General features: G+C 38.6%; 1 protein-coding gene across 3 annotated transcripts in view; it reads right to left on the bottom strand.

The window, feature by feature from the left end:
- The window catches only part of LOC128689544 (putative leucine-rich repeat-containing protein DDB_G0290503), a 40,894-nt gene extending 26,125 nt beyond the window's left edge, over positions 1-14,769 (bottom strand). Inside the window, exons 1-4 of one of the 3 annotated variants that reach the window (XM_070086134.1) lie at positions 14,671-14,769; positions 12,399-12,435; positions 8,481-8,672; positions 7,207-7,580 (exon numbers count right to left, since the gene is read on the bottom strand). In XM_070086134.1, coding sequence (XP_069942235.1) covers positions 7,207-7,580; positions 8,481-8,672; positions 12,399-12,404 — 572 coding nt within the window. In that variant the 5' untranslated portion in view covers positions 12,405-12,435; positions 14,671-14,769. Of the gene's footprint in view, positions 1-7,206; positions 7,581-8,480; positions 8,673-12,398; positions 12,436-14,548 lie in introns of all 3 variants that reach the window. The other 2 variants (XM_070086133.1, XM_070086135.1) reach the window with 2 other exon arrangements.
- Between the last annotated feature and the right edge of the window lie 2,150 nt (positions 14,770-16,919).

The following is a 16,919-nucleotide window of genomic DNA, read 5'->3' as shown; positions in this document are numbered from 1 at the left end:
TCTTAAAATATGTATTACCTATAACTAAACCCCTTTCTATACAAAGTTCAATCAAAGGGCTCCCATTATCATTTACACCTGGCACCCCAAACTTACCTACCACACCCTCTCTAAAAGTTTCTTCTACTTTAGCATTCAGGTCCCCTACCACAATTACTCTCTCACTTGGTTCAAAGGCTCCTATACATTCACTTAACATCTCCCAAAATCTCTCTCTCTCTCTCTCTCCTCTCCATTCCTCTCTTCTCCAGGTGCATACACGCTTATTATGACCCACTTTTCGCATCCAACCTTTACTTTAATCCACATAATTCTTGAATTTACACATTCATATTCTCTTTTCTCCTTCCATAACTGATCATTTAACATTACTGCTACCCCTTCCTTTGCTCTAACTCTCTCAGATACTCCAGATTTAATCCCATTTATTTCCCCCCACTGAAACTCCCCTACCCCCTTCAGCTTTGTTTCGCTTAGGGCCAGGACATCCAACTTCTTTTCATTCATAACATCAGCAATCATCTGTTTCTTGTCATCCGCACTACATAAGAACATAAGAACATAAGAAAGGAGGAACACTGCAGGAGGCCTGCTGGCCCATACTAGGCAGGTCCTTTACAATTCATCCCACTAACAAAACATTTACCCAACCCAATTTTCAATGCTACCCAAGAAATAAGCTCTGATGTGAAAGTCCCACTCAAATCCAACCCTTCCCACTCATGTACTTATCCAACCTAGATTTGAAACTACCCAAAGTCCTAGCCTCAATAACCCAACTAGGTAGACTGTTCCACTCATCAACTACCCTATTTCCAAACCAATACTTTCCTATGTCCTTTCTAAATCTAAACTTATCTAATTTAAATCCATTACTGCGGGTTCTCTCTTGGAGAGACATCCTCAAGACCTTATTAATATCCCCTTTATTAATACCTATCTTCCACTTATACACTTCGATCAGGTCTCCCCTCATTCTTCGTCTAACAAGTGAATGTAACTTAAGAGTCTTCAATCTTTCTTCATAAGGAAGATTTCTGATGCTATGTATTAATTTAGTCATCCTACGCTGAATGTTTTCTAACGAATTTATGTCCATTTTGTAATACGGAGACCAGAACTGAGCTGCATAATCAAGGTGAGGCCTTACTAATGATGTATAAAGCTGCAGTATGACCTCTGGACTTCTGTTGCTTACACTTCTTGATATAAATCCCAGTAATCTATTTGCCTTATTACGTACGCTTAGGCATTGCTGTCTTGGTTTAAGGTTGCTGCTCACCATAACCCCCAAGTCCTTTTCGCAATCTGTATGGCTAAGTTCTACATCATTTAATTTATAAGTACTAGGGTTATGGGCACTCCCAAGCTTCAGAACCTTGCACTTATCTACATTGAACTGCATCTGCCACTTTTCTGACCAAGAATAGAGTTTGTTTAAGTCCTCCTGAAGTTCCCTAACATCTACGTTTGAATCAATTATCCTACCTATCTTTGTGTCATCGGCGAATTTGCTCATATCACTAGTAATTCCCTCATCAAGATCATTGATATATATTATAAACAACAACGGGCCCAAGACTGATCCCTGTGGAACGCCACTTGTTACAGATCCCCACTCGGATTTAACCCCATTTATGGACACTCTCTGCTTCCTGTCAGTGAGCCATGACTCGATCCACGAGAGCACTTTTCCCCCAATGCCATGGGCTGCCACTTTCTTTAACAGTCTATGGTGCGGAACTCTATCAAAAGCCTTACTAAAATCTAAGTAAATAATATCAAATTCTTTATTGTGGTCAACAGCCTCAAAAGCTTTACTGAAGAAAGTTAATAAATTAGTTAGACAAGACCGGCCTCTTGTGAATCCATGCTGAGTATCATTAATCAAGCTATGCTTATCGAGATGGCTTCTTATAATCTCAGCTATAATTGACTCTAGTAATTTGCCTACAATTGAGGTCAGGCTTATTGGGCGGTAATTTGACGGTAACGACTTGTCCCCTGTTTTAAAAATAGGAGTTACATTAGCCATCTTCCACATATCAGACACTACACCTGTTTGAAGAGATAAATTAAAAATATTAGTTAATGGTTCACAGAGTTCCATTTTGCATTCCTTAAGAACCCTTGAAAAAACCTCATCAGGACCCGGCGACTTATTTTGCTTCAGTCTGTCTATCTGCCTCACAACCATCTCACTAGTGACTGTGATGTTACATAATTTATCTTCTTCTAGCCCACTGTAAAAATTAATTACTGGAATATTGTTAGTGTCTTCCTGTGTAAAAACTGAGAGAAAATAATTATTTAAAATCAAGCACATTTCATTCTCATTGTCAGTAAGGTGCCCATAGTTATTTTTAAGGGGACCTATCTTATCTCTAACTTTTGTTCTATAGACCTGGAAAAAACTTTTTGGGTTAGTTTTAGAATCCCTAGCAACTTTAATTTCATAGTCCCTTTTAGCTTTTCTTATCCCCTTTTTAATGTCCCTCTTAATGTCAATATACTGATTCATAAGATGACCCTCACCTCTTTTGATACGCCTATAAATTCCTTTCTTATGCCCTAGTAGATATTTGAGCCTATTATTCATCCATTTTGGGTCATTTCTATTTGATCTAATTTCTTTATATGGGATAAACGCTCTTTGAGCAGCATGTATAGTGTTCAGAAAACTGTCATATTGATAGCTCTCTTCGTTACCCCAGTCAACAGATGATAAGTGTTCTTTAAGCCCATCGTAATCTGCTAAGCGAAAATCTGGGACTGTTACTGAGTTATCGCTACTATCGTACTTCCATTCAATGCTAAATGTAATTGATTTGTGGTCGCTAGCACCCAGTTCCTCTGAAATTTCTAAATTATTAACAAGGGATTCATTGTTTGCCATAACTAAGTCAAGCAGGTTATTTCCCCTTGTAGGTTCTGTCACAAACTGCTTCAAAAAACAATCCTGAAATACTTCTAAGAAGTCGTACGATTCTAAATTCCCAGTCAAGAAATTCCAATCAACATGACTAAAGTTAAAGTCTCCTAGAATTACTACATTATCGTGCCTTGTGGCCTTAACAATTTCCTCCCATAGTAGTTTCCCTTGGTCCCTATCTAAGTTAGGGGGACGGTATATCACTCCTAAAATCAGTTTTTCATGCCCCTCTGAAAATTCTATCCAAACAGACTCTGTATGTGTTACTTCAGACTTAATACCCGTTTTTATGCAACAGTTCAAGCGATCTCGGACGTACAATGCCACCCCACCCCCCCTCCCAATACTTCTATCTTCTTGGAACAATTTAAAACCCTGAATATGACATTCCGCAGGCATGTCCCGACTTTTTGAATTAAACCACGTCTCAGTTAAGGCAAATACATCAATGTTACCTACACTAGCAACTAATCTCAACTCGTCCATCTTATTCCTAGCACTACGGCAATTAGCATAATAAACATTGAAAGACTCTCCTTTCTCTTTACCCTTCCTGCTCATTTCTATTTTTCTACTAAACCTATTACCGTCTTTATCACCCAAGGTCCCTGGCTTTTCAATATCTATCTCGTTCTTATTATTACTAGTTCCCCTAGAACTCGTAATATTACTACACTGGGACTTCACTGTTTTCCTGCCAAAACCCATACCACTAACTATTCCTAGTTTAAAGTCCTAACTGCTCCCTCCACTGCAGTTGCCAGTGCTCCCACCCCACACCTAGATAAGTGAACCCCATCCCTAGCATACATGTCATTTCTGCCATAGAAGAGGTCCCAGTTGTCAATGAATGTTACCGCATTTTCCTTACAGTATTTGTCCAGCCAGCAATTGACACCAATTGCCCTGGACAACCATTCACTTCCAACTCCCCTCCTTGGCAAAATACCACATATGAGAGGGTTCCCACCCTTACTTCTAATTATTTCTATTGCTGACCTATACCTGCTAATCAGGTCCTCACTCCTACGTCTGCCAACATCGTTGCCTCCAGCACTGAGACAGATAATAGGATTGCTCCCATTACCTCTCATGATGTCATCCAGACGGCTAACAATATCCTCCATCCCAGCCCCAGGAAAGCAAACTCTCTGTCTCCTACTCCTGTCCTTCAAGCAGAACGCCCTATCCATATACCTAACTTGGCTATCCCCAACAACAACAATATTCTTACCTTCCTTAATGTCTTTCGTCGTGTCGTTCCCAGTAGTCAACTCACATTCGTCGGGTAGCACTGAGAATGTATTGGATGTTTCCACAACAGTTTCCACGGCAGTCTCTTTCTTCTTCATCGTTTCTACCTTTCCATTCGTCTTCTTGATCGTCAACTTCTTTCCCTGCTGTCCAGCCACTGACCAGTTTCCCTTCTTGACCTGAGGACTCAAAACAGGAGGACTACTACGAATCTTCTTGTTCTCCTCGGTCAATCGCCGAATTTCCAAATTCGCCAACCTCAATTCTTCCTTAAGCTGTTGGTAAAGTTGCTCGATGGAGGGCATCTTGCTTCAATTCTAGAGAGCGCGCAAACAGGTCTTCACAGAGCCAAGTACACGTCAACACTCACAGAGCCAAGTACACGTCACATTTAAGCATCCCAGTTTTATAAAGTTTTTCTTCTTCTCTTTTTTAGTAAATGTCTACAGGAGAAGGGGTTACTAGCCCATTGCTCCCGGCATTTTAGTCGCCTCATACGACACGCATGGCTTACGGAGGAAAGATTCTTTTCCACTTCCCCATGGACAATAGAAGAAATAAAGAAGAACAAGAGCTATTTAGAAAAAGGAGAAAAACCTAGATGTATGTATATATATATGCATGTGCGTGTCTGTGAAGTGTGACCAAAGTGTAAGTAGGAGTAGCAAGATATCCCTGTTATCTAGCGTGTTTATGAGACAGAAAAAGAAACCAGCAATCCTACCATCATGCAAAACAGTTACAGGTTTCTGTTTCACAGTCATCTGGCAGGACAGTAGTACTTCCCTGGGTGGTTGCTGTCTACCAACCTACTACCTACATATACCTATAAGCATATATGTGAACAGTATTTAGATAAAGGTAGGGAAGTTTTTATTGCGTTTATGGATTTAGAAAAGGCATATGATAGAGTGGATAGAGGAGCAATGTGGCAGATGTTGCAAGTATATGGAATAGGTGGTAAGTTACTAAATGCTGTAAAGAGCTTTTATGAGGATAGTGAGGCTCAGGTTAGGGTGTGTAGAAGAGAGGGAGATTACTTCCCAGTAAAAGTAGGTCTTAGACAGGGATGTGTAATGTCACCATGGTTGTTTAATATATTTATAGATGGGGTTGTAAAAGAAGTAAATGCTAGGGTGTTCAGGAGAGGGGTGGGATTAAATAATGGGGAATCAAATTCAAAATGGGAATTGACACAGTTACTTTTTGCTGATGATACTGTGCTTATGGGAGATTCTAAAGAAAAATTGCAAAGGTTAGTGGATGAGTTTGAGAATGTGTGTAAAGGTAGAAAGTTGAAAAAGAACATAGAAAAGAGTAAGGTGATGAGGGTATCAAATGATTTAGATAAAGAAATATTAGATATCAAATTGGGGAGGAGGAGTATGGAAGAAGTGAATGTTTTCAGATACTTGGGAGTTGACGTGTCGGCGGATGGATTTATGAAGGATGAGGTTAATCATAGAATTGATGAGGGAAAAAAGGTGAGTGGTGCGTTGAGGTATATGTGGAGTCAAAAAACGTTATCTATGGAGGCAAAGAAGGGAATGTATGAAAGTATAGTAGTACCAACACTCTTATATGGATGTGAAGCTTGGGTGGCAAATGCAGCAGCAAGGAGACGGTTGGAGGCAGTGATGTCCTGTCTAAGGGCAATGTGTGGTGTAAATATTATGCAGAAAATTCGGAGTGTGGAAATTAGGAGAAGGTGTGGAGTTAATAAAAGTATTAGTCAGAGGGCAGAAGAGGGGTTGTTGAGGTGGTTTGGTCATTTAGAGAGAATGGATCAAAGTAGAATGACATGGAAAGCATATAAATCTATAGGGGAAGGAAGGAGGGGTAGGGGTCGTCCTCGAAAGGGTTGGAAAGAGGGGGTAAAGGAGGTTTTGTGGGTGAGGGGCTTGGACTTCCAGCAAGCGTGCATGAGCATGTTAGATAGGAGTGAATGGAGACGAATGATACTTGGGACCTGACGATCTGTTGGAGTGTGAGCAGGGTAATATTTAGTGAAGGGATTTAGGGAAACCGGTTATTTTCATATAGTCAGACTTGAGTCCTGGAAATGGGAAGTACATTGCCTGCACTTTAAAGGAGGGGTTTGGGATACTGGCAGTTTGGAGGGATATGTTGTGTATCTTTATACGTATATGCTTCTAAACTGTTGTATTCTGAGCACCTCTGCAAAAGCAGTGATAATGTGAGAGTGTGGTGAAAGTGATGAATGATGATGAAAGTATTTTCTTTTTTGGGGATTTTTTCTTTTTTGGGTCACCCTGCCTCGGTGGGAGACGGCTGACTTGTTGAAAAAAAAAAAAAAAAGCGCTAAACCATAATGGCTTTACAGCTCCATATACTTGCAACATCTGCCACATTGCTCCCCTATCCACTGTATCATATGCCTTTTCTAAATCCATAAATGCAATGAAAACTCCCCTACATTTATCTACATACTGTTCACATATATGCTTCAATGTAAACACTTGATCTACACATCCTCTACCCACTCTAAAACCTCCTTGCTCATCCTCAATCCTACATTCTTTCTTGCCATTAATTCTTTCAATAACCCTACCATACACTTTTCCTGGTATACTCAGTAAATTTATTCCTCTATAATTTTTACCATCTCTTTTGTCCCCCTTCCCTTTATATGAAGGAATTATACATACTCTCTGCCAATCCCTAGGTACCTTCCCCTCTTTCATACATTTATTCAACAAAAATACCAACCATTCCAACACTATATCCTTCCCCCTGCTTTTAACATTTCTGTCATGATCCCCTCAGTTCCAGCTGCTTTACCCACTTTCATTCTACATAATGCCTCACGCACCTCCCCCACACTCACATCCTGCTCTTCTTCACTCCTAAAAGATGGTACACATCGAGTGTCTCCTACCAAGGTAGGGTAAAAACAACAACAACAACAACAAAAAAACTTTCACCATCATTCACACACAACCAACAACGAATTACAGCAGCTAATGCAATTAGAAAAACAGAGTGAAATGACATCTCACCTGCTCAATTTGTATGTTGTTTCAGAATCTTTTCCACACTTGAACAAAGAATTATTATAAGGTGAAACAGTATCTGGAGAAGACTCGTCTGAATGATGTTTAGTCAAATTTATTGCTTCATCCTCACACTTGCGGTTTTCCGATACCTCCTCTGCAAATCGATCCAACTCCAGTCCAACTTCTTCCAGGCCCTGACATAATTCCTCATCAAAGTCCTCCAATGGAGGAGAATTGTCCTTAACTCCAGCAGAATTAAAATGCCAGGGTGATGAATCCGATGACCTCTCAGACTGTGGAATGCTAGTTTTATGATGCTTTTTTCTTTTATGTATGGCACTTTGTTTTTTTAATACTGCATGCTCAGCTGTTTTATTCTGTAGTTTGAGCAAATAACCAAATTGAAATTAGTTAAAATTATATTATACAATTAAAGAAAATAAGCTGTGGTTATGAGCAATATATGCATGCAAGTATACATATTGCAGATATGCATTAGGAAGCTAATGGGTCAGTAGGCCTGTTGCAGTGTTCCTTCTTCGTTAATGCTTATAACAGTAATCTTATGCATTTTCACAAAGTTCCATTACTGACACCCTTGCCAAATAATTTTGTATAGTGTATTTATAAAATTTTAAAAGGTATTTTAATTATTCAACAAGATGTGTTTTTTCATTTTTATGAGGAAAATTATGTCCCCCCTGCAAGATCTTCCTACACAAATAACCTACACTTAGGAAAATATTGCTCTTACTTGAAAAATTAACTAAAAATTCTTTTTAATGGCATTCTCTATTTGGAAAAGCTGAATTATGATTTTCAGGCCTAATTATTATTATAATCAAGGGGGAAGCGCTAAACCCGGAGGATTATACAGCGCCTGGGGGGTGGATGTGGAAGGCAATCAGGCTTAATTCAGGGAACTGGAGCACAGATCCAATTCCCTAAATCAAGAGCCCCTCACCAACATCAAGGAACCTTCCTTGAGGGGTTTCAGGCCTAAAATGTTGATCATCTTACTTGGAAAATTTTAAATCTCAAAAATCTTTCCAATAATTAAGAATTTGTTAGAATTCCTACTAGAAGTCATGCATTTGTGCAGCACAGTAGAAATGCATTCTCCTCTTCAAAAAGAGGCCTTAATTTCAAATCTTAGCATGAGAAGTTTCTATAGTTTTAATACTGTATGGGTCAGAAGCCTCCAATTCAAGACTATCCTCAAGTCTTCCTGTTTTATTTAACACAAAAGGGGTGTTCATGAATAGAAAATACCATACCTTCTGAGGTGGCAATTTTATGCCGGGCCAATCAATATGGAGGAGGGTGCATGTTAACTTTTTACATTTTATACTGTCTGGACAATAATAGCTGTGGATATATGGACAGACGTGTGGAAGTCTTCTGCATCTACCATTTATCCAGAACTTGCATGTTATATGCTTCTTCCCTGGTATTCCAAGGCTCTTCATCTGAAATAATTAACAATATGAAGAATGTTTTACAAAGTCACAGGAACCTGACTTTCTTTTAGCCATATCTGGATATTTTATCATTTAGTTCCATTAATTATAACAATATTAAAAAAAAAAAAAATTACAAATAGAATTAACAATTAAAAATAAAAGAGGGTTATTAGATGGGGAAGTGGAAGTATTGGAAAGAGGGCAGGAATATTTTCAGTTGTTAACCCTTTCAGGGTCGGCAGGCCCTCCCCTAAACTTGTTCTCGGTCAGAAATTTTTCAAAGAAAAAAAAAAAAAAAAAAAAAAAATTCTTATGAAATGATAGAGAATCAATTCCCGATCATAATGACACCAAAAGTATGAAATTTGATGGAAAGCTTACGGAATTATGCTCTTGCGAAGTTAGCGCTCTTGACGATGTTTACGCATCTGCGATTTCGCCCACTTTGAGCCTTATTTTCAGCCAATTCCAATGTACCAGTCGTCAAAAATCATAACTATTTCACTAGAACTCCATTTTTTCTATCGAATGAGTACAAGAAACCACCCATTTACTGATTTCAACTATCCAAAAGTGGTCAAAAATTGGCAATTTTGCCAATTTAACACAAATTTCAGAAGATGCCAATTTCCAAATCGGGTCCAAAACAAAAGACAGACATTCCTGGCACTAAAATAACATTTCCTCTGTTTATCAGTCACGTTCCCAGGCCTCAGTTACATTTCTTTTGCTTTCCACTTTGAATTTTTATTCTCACAAAAAATAGAAGATTTACTGTTATGCACACTACTACATTAGTGTAGAAATGGTATAAATAATATCAGTGCACTTGTGAAAGAATATCAGACTCACCAGTTGATGTGTATTGTACACATGGCATGATTTGTTTACTTTTGAAATTGGGCAAAAATCAAACATTTCTGCTACTTTGAGCTCAATTTCAAGGTACTTTTCATTGCGAAACCAATCAAAATCATCTCAATTTCCGTAATATATCTTCCATTCTATAAAATGAGACCAGGAAAATTAGAATACAACCATAAATAGCATACGAAAATACACTGCAAAGTCACTGTTTTAAACCAAAAACACGGCCGGAGCTTTTTTTCTCTCATTATGCACTGTGTGCTGCAGGAATTTTTTTATACTGCGCATGCTGACCACATAGGCCCATTCTTTCATATGTAGGCCTACCAACTTTCTCTCACTAGATCTGAAGGCACTAGAATTTATGTGTAGTAGTACGGCACCAACCCCACAGACCGGGCCGCAGGGGCGTTGACCCCCGGAACTCTCTCCAGGTAAACCCTGGCATGCAAGCCGTACTAGTATGGCACCAACCCTGAAAAGGTTAAGTGTTGAAGAAAGGAAGGCAGTGATTTCATGTATATTGGACAGAGGCAAACCATCTCTTAGGAGTGAGGAAGAGCCAGAATCGAAGTGTGAGGAAGTGCGAGAGGCAGTGAGCAGAAAGAGGGGTAAAGCAGCTGGGATTAATGGGCTCAAGACAAAAATGTTAAAAGCAGGTAAAAATGTAGTTTTGGAGCAGCTGGCACATTTAATCAACAAATGTATAAAAGGGGACGAGGTACCTAGGGATTGGCAGTGTGTGTGTGTGTGTGTCTAGTTCCTCCCTACACAAGAAAGAGGTTAAAAGTGTAAGAATTATAGGGAAATATGTTTGAGTATACAGGTAAAATTTATGGTAGAATTATTACCGAGAGAATTAGGGGCAAGACAGAGCAGGATTGCAGATGAACAAGATTTTAGGAGGGATAGGGGATGTGTAGAATAAATGTTTACATTGAAGCACATAAGTGAACAATATTTAGATAAAGACAAGGAAGTTTTTATTGTATTAATGAATTTAGAAAAGGCATTTGATAGGGTGGATAGGGAAGCAATGTGGCAGATGTTGCAAGTGTATGGAATAGGTGGTAAATTACTTGAGGCAGTTTAATAGTGAGGAGGATTATGTAAAAGAAGAAAATTAAAAGAACATAGGAAAGAGCAAGGTGATAAGTATAACAAAATTTAGGCAATGAAAGACGAAGGTGGAAGTATGGAGGAAGTGAATGTGTTCAGATATTTAGGAGTGGACTTGTCAGCAGATGGGTCTATGAAAGACAAGGCGAACCGTAGAATTGATAAAGGGAAAAAAGTGGGTGGTGCATTGACACAACCGTGGGGACTGTCATTCACGAAAGCAAAAAGGGAAATGTACGAGAGTATAGCAGTACCAGAACTCTTATATGGATATGAAGCAAGGGTTGTGAATGTTGCAGTAAGGAGGCTGGAGGCAGTGGTGATATGTCTGAGGGCAATGTGTAGTGTGAATGCTATGCAGGGAATTCGTAGTTTGGAGATTTGTAGGTGTGGGGTTACTAAAAGTATTATTCAAAATGCTGTGGAGGGATTGTTGAAAAAAATCAACTATTTTTATATGCAGTCTGATTAGCAAAGTGTTTTTATATAAAATTTACCCATATGGATGCTAAGAATGCCTATTCTAGAGCAGTGCATTCCTGTGGGAAACCTTGGTCAAGTCTTAAATGTTAAGTCAAGATGTGCCACTGAGTACTAAACATACTAAAAAAAAGACCCACATCTGCTCTCTTTTTATGCTACTAACTGTAAGACCAATTACAATGTAATACAAAGAGGAAAATGTTCCAAACTAAAACCCCTCATGGAAGGTTCCTTGATGCTGGTGAGGGGCTCTTGATTTAGGGAATTGGATCTGTGCTCCAGTTCCCCGAATTAAGCCTGAATGCCTTCCGCATCTCCCCCAGGCACTGTATAATCCTACGGGTTTAGCGCTTCCCCTTGATTATAATAATAATAATCCTAACTAAAAGTAGAGCACAAACTAATTTCCTTAAATTTTGTGGATTGCTAGGTAGCAACATACAGATAAAGGACTTATTTCAATGGAGAGAAAAAATCAGAAATACATTACCAAAAAAAATGCAGCTTAGCCAAGCAATCAAGGGTGAATGATTACTACAGAAACATCAGACCAAGTGAAATTATTTTTTCTCCCTTTTTTACACTTATCACAGGAAGGGAACAATAACAGGAGTAACAGTTTTTATCCACCTAATTTTAGCAGTAAAATGCTCTTCTTTACATAGGCTCAATTAAAAGAATAACACTGGTATGCTGCCTCTTGTGATGCATTGCAAAATTTCACTTTTAGTGAAAATTTGCACAACCAAGTACATGGTATATGGTATACCTCTGCTAGGAAGCCTGTGGCTTGTACAGGTCATCCAAGTCAAGGGTGACCTAATATAAATCACTAGTACAGTAGATTTTTTCTTTCAACAAGTCAGCCGTCTCCCACTGAGACCTGGTGACCCAAAAAGAAAGAAAATCCCCAAAAAGAAAATATTTTCATCATCATTCAACACTTTCACCTCACTCACACATAATTACTGTTTTTGCAGAGGTGCCCAGAATACAACAGTTTAGAAGTATATACGTATAAAAAATACACAATACGTATATCCCTCCAAACTGCCAATATCCCAAACCCCTCCTTTAGAGTGCAGGCACTGTACTTCCCATTTCCAGGACTCAAGCCCGGTTATATAAAATAACCGATTTCCCTGAATCCCTTCACTAAATATTACCCTGCTCACAGTACCCTGTGAGCAGGGTACTGTAGTACAAGCTACAAAATATTTAAAATGATACTGTATTAAAATAAGTACAGTACACATTACTTACATCCATTTTTTTTTTCAAAGATGCTGAGCACACCTTCCTGAAAAAGAACAAAAAATACATTTTGTATCATATCCAAGATTTCTGGAATTATTTCTTGTGGTCTGTGAATCATTAAAAAGCTTATGATTAAACCTAGCTTAAAAATTATAAGGAAAAGATTAAGGACTAAGCATCAAAAGGTGCCAGCATAGGACTACAATACAAAAGAGGTCACCAAATGATTACAGATGAAACCTAAGTGCTTCTTCAAATCAAATGGTTATCTCCATTAGTGATTATATAATGAAGATTAATCCCATATGTGTGTGTGTGTACTCACCTAATTGTGGTTGCAGGGGTCGAGACTCAGCTCCTGGCCCTGCCTCTCCACTGATCGCTACTAGGTCCTCTCTCTCTCTCTCTCTCTCTGCTCCCCGAGCTTTATCATACCTCGTCTTAAAGCTATGTATGGTCCCTGCCTCCATTACATCACTTGCTAGACTATTCCACTTCTTGACAACTCTATGACGGAAGAAATACTTCCTAAAATCCCTATGACTCGTCTGAGTCTTCAACTTCTAATTGTGACCCCTTGTTTCTGTGTTCCCTCTCCAGAACATCCTGTCTCTGTCCACCTTATCTATTCCAAGCAGTATTTTGTATGCATCCATCCTCTACACAACCTGGCTATGAATTTAGTCAAAATTTAAACCAAAAGTAGTACAAAAAAGAAAATTCTTGTAAAAGTAAAATCCTGAACAATTATTTACATAAAAAAAAATAAAAAAACAAAAAAAAAAAGAAAGTGTTGGTTTGGTAACAGTGACTGAGGGGTTAGATAAACTGCCGAGCAATTTAAGTGCAGCAAATTCTGTACTCTGGAGCATTTTAAAAATAGGTTGGATACACAAATGGGTGGCTAACTCTCCGGGGTTAAAAATCCAAAAATCTTATTTTGGGCCTGCTGCATCGATCTTTTCATTCTTTCATTCCTACAGTGGTATCCCGAGTTTCAGCCATAATTTGTTCCAGAAGGCTGTTTGAATGCCGTCACCGAATGAATTTGTTCCCATAAGGAATAATGTAAATTAGATTAGTCTGTTTCAGACCCCCAAAAATACACTTACAAAAGCACTTACATAACTGTTCGAGTTGGGAACTGTACGAAACTCAGGGTACCACTGTACTTCTATAATGCAATGGAACTAGCCGATAACAACTCTAGTTGTGGGTGCTAGGTAATGGAAGTCTTCTTGCTCATACATAACATCAGCATTAAATTCAACATGTTGACAACCATCAAAACTAGCTAACATGTCTCTCCTGATGAAAATAAGTCAGTCTGGCTTTTTTTTTTTTTTTTTTTGAGGGGGGGGGGGTTACCCTAGGTAATTTACACTATGTATGATAAATGTACTTATGTGTACCTGTGCCTAAATGACCTTACTTACTTGCTACACATTTCTAGTCAAATTTACTAATATTCAGTACTGAAAGACAGTCCCTTGTAAAACTCACAAAAGTTAGTAAGTTTATTCAGGTTAACACAAATACATAATCATACATAGCAGTATATGTGTAAAGTTTGCTGCTGTAATGTAGATTACACACGACTTAATTTATTAGAAACAAAATTTTCAACACAGGTTTCAGAAGTGTTAAGTTTATTTAGGCACAGATACACAAAATTATAATTATCATACATAGTGTAAATTACCATTACATGTATTACATAAGGTACAAGATATTGACAAATGTATACATTACTGTTCATTTATTATTAATCAATGTATGCGATAAACACGAAAGGGTCGCGTTTATAAACTATTGGTGGATTTTCCTAGATAAAAACTTCCTTGTATAGACCCCAATGGGTTATCCTAGGTAATTTACATATGTTAGTGTGCAAGACAACTGTACTCAATCTATAATTGTGTACATCAATTTAATTATTATTATAATCAAGGGAGAAGCGCTAAACCCGTAAAATTGTACAGCGTGTGTTGGGGGGGGGATGTAGAACGTATTCAGGCTTAATTCAGGTAACTAGAGCAGAGATCCAACTCCTTAGATCAAGAGCCCCTCACCAGTATCAAGGAACCTCCCTTGAGAGACAATTTACTTGTAACTTGTGTCGAGCTCTGGGAAGAAGCAATAACAGGAACACATACTTGTACCAATGGGTAGACAGTTACAAATGTCTGTCTGTGAAGTATGAGTCGTGTATGGAGACTTGTGGATGACTGTGATGGTGGTAGAACATGAGACCACAACGTTAATGCACCATAATCACCTTTATCCTACGTATGGTGGAACTGTTCTCAACCTGACTGTTGTTTGCGTCTCCCTGACGACCTTCGCAACCTCTCACTGACCCTGGCTTCAGCTTCTACGCAATGGTATATAGCAGCAATAGCGCAATAGTTTTCATATGCGAGAACTTGGATTATCTTTAGGAAAATACAAAGCATCGTATTAAAACGTTGGTAAATCGGTGTTTTAATCTTGTTTTTCTGAACAAATTGAGGTTGACTCATCTGGACACAGGAGGCCTTGCCAGCGGGAAATTTGAATACACGGATGAAACATGGCGGGAGAAATGCATACTCTGCTATTCTATTTATTAATGCATTTTTCCAGTTGTCAATGCATTTCCAAATTATATTCACTCATGGCTCAATAAGAAACAAATGGAAATAAGTTACGTTGCTTGAATTATCTTACGTACTTCTGCATTTACTATATGAACTAATAGTTTATACTATTATTATAATCAAAAAGAAGCGCTAAGCCACAAGGGCTATATAGCTAATAGTTTATAATTATGTGGTTAACCTAAAGAGGAAGATAAAATAGCTGTTAACCTTAAATATATACTGATCATGGTTGCCAAACAATGTGTTTTGTCTAATTCAGAAAATTAAAAACTAGGATTTCATACTTCGAACTGAAAGGGGTTTCACAAACTACAGAATCTAAATTTGGTCCAATAGAAGGCTGCTTGTAGAAAGTTTGTAGCTCCCAACAACAACGTATGGCCTGCAAAGAACCAGGGGAGACATGATAACAATATACAAAATACTTAGAGGAATTGATAGGGAAGATGATTACAGGCTGTTTGAGAGGTGGGAAACAGATACTCAAGGGAACAACTGGAAGATAGACACAGATGTATCACTGGAATGTCAGGAAGTAATTATTCAGTTTCAAGGTGGTTGGGAAGTGGAATGACTTCAGTGAAGGAGTGGAAGCATACTCCATATATAGTTTTAAGAATAGGTACGATAGAACCCATGAGCCTAGGAGAGTGAATCTGGCAAGCAGCAAGTTGAAAGGTGGGGGGACAGGAGCTAAGACTCAACCTCTGCAACCACATATAGGAGAGTACAGGTTTGATTTGCAGGCAAGACCAAACATGTCATGGCTTCTTATAACTGCTCTGTTATAAAGGTACAAAATTAAAACTTAGAACACCAACTTAATTCGTTTCACCCACTGGGGGCTTTAAAATAAATCTCCCAATATACAGCAGGCATGCATATATATAACATATTTTTTTAGCACACTGGCCATCTCCCACCAAGGTAGGGTGACCCAAAAAAGAAACACTTTCACAGTCATTCACACTATTGCTGTCTTGTAAGAGGAGTGCAGATACAACAGTTCAGATATCCCACCAAACAGCAAATATCCCAACCTCTCCATTAGAGTGTAGGCACTGTACTTCCTATCTCCACCCTTCCCTGTCCACACTGCCAGAGAACGTTTCGTGCGCGGATTGGCCTGACAAGTCATCTGCGTACCCACCAACTTCGACCCCAGGATGACTAGATGGTCCTCGTCGAATCGACGGACAAACATGATGATCTCCAGCTAACTGGTTTCCCTGAATCCATTCAAAAATGTTATCCTACTCACACTCCAACAGCTCATCTGGTCCCAAAACATTCCCCCCCACACACATGCACACATTTGTTAGAATGCAATGAACATTTGTCAACATTGAGAGAAAAAACATGTTGACAAACAATATAACATATAATAGCAATTTATTTGTTGTACAATTTCAAAAAGCGTGCCAGCGTGCCCCGTTGTGCTCCGGGTTTTCTCGTGTTTTCACGGTCGCTCTTACGTGCTAGAACTTGAATTTGTGTCATCAATCTTATACGATACATCCCTCTAGCGCCTGGAACCAATCTTGGGCGGAAGACATTATATACTGAGTCAAAAACAGGAGAATTAGTGTGCACTACCTAGCAGAGTTTACTGCCAGAGGGGAATAGGCCTAGTGTGCCGTGTGTTAAATAATAATAATAAAACCTTTCTTTGTCAGAGGAAAGAAATTCTCCCTGATAATATTGTGTATACATAGTGTATAGTGTATACTACAGTGGCTCCCTAGTATAGATAATAGTATATAGATAATAAAGGCTAAGTGTCATCTGAAAACAGGTGAATTTGTAAATGAAGTGATAAGCCTATAGAGGCAGGTGCCAGAAGTCGCCAGAAACTTACCACACTGGTCAGCTGTTTTAAATCTTC

Source organism: Cherax quadricarinatus, chromosome 18 (assembly GCF_038502225.1).
Source record: "Cherax quadricarinatus isolate ZL_2023a chromosome 18, ASM3850222v1, whole genome shotgun sequence".
In the NCBI taxonomy this organism is placed as follows: Eukaryota; Metazoa; Arthropoda; class Malacostraca; order Decapoda; family Parastacidae; genus Cherax; species Cherax quadricarinatus.
Note: the sequence above shows the minus strand (reverse complement) of the source record. Positions and strands in the feature narration are given on the sequence as shown.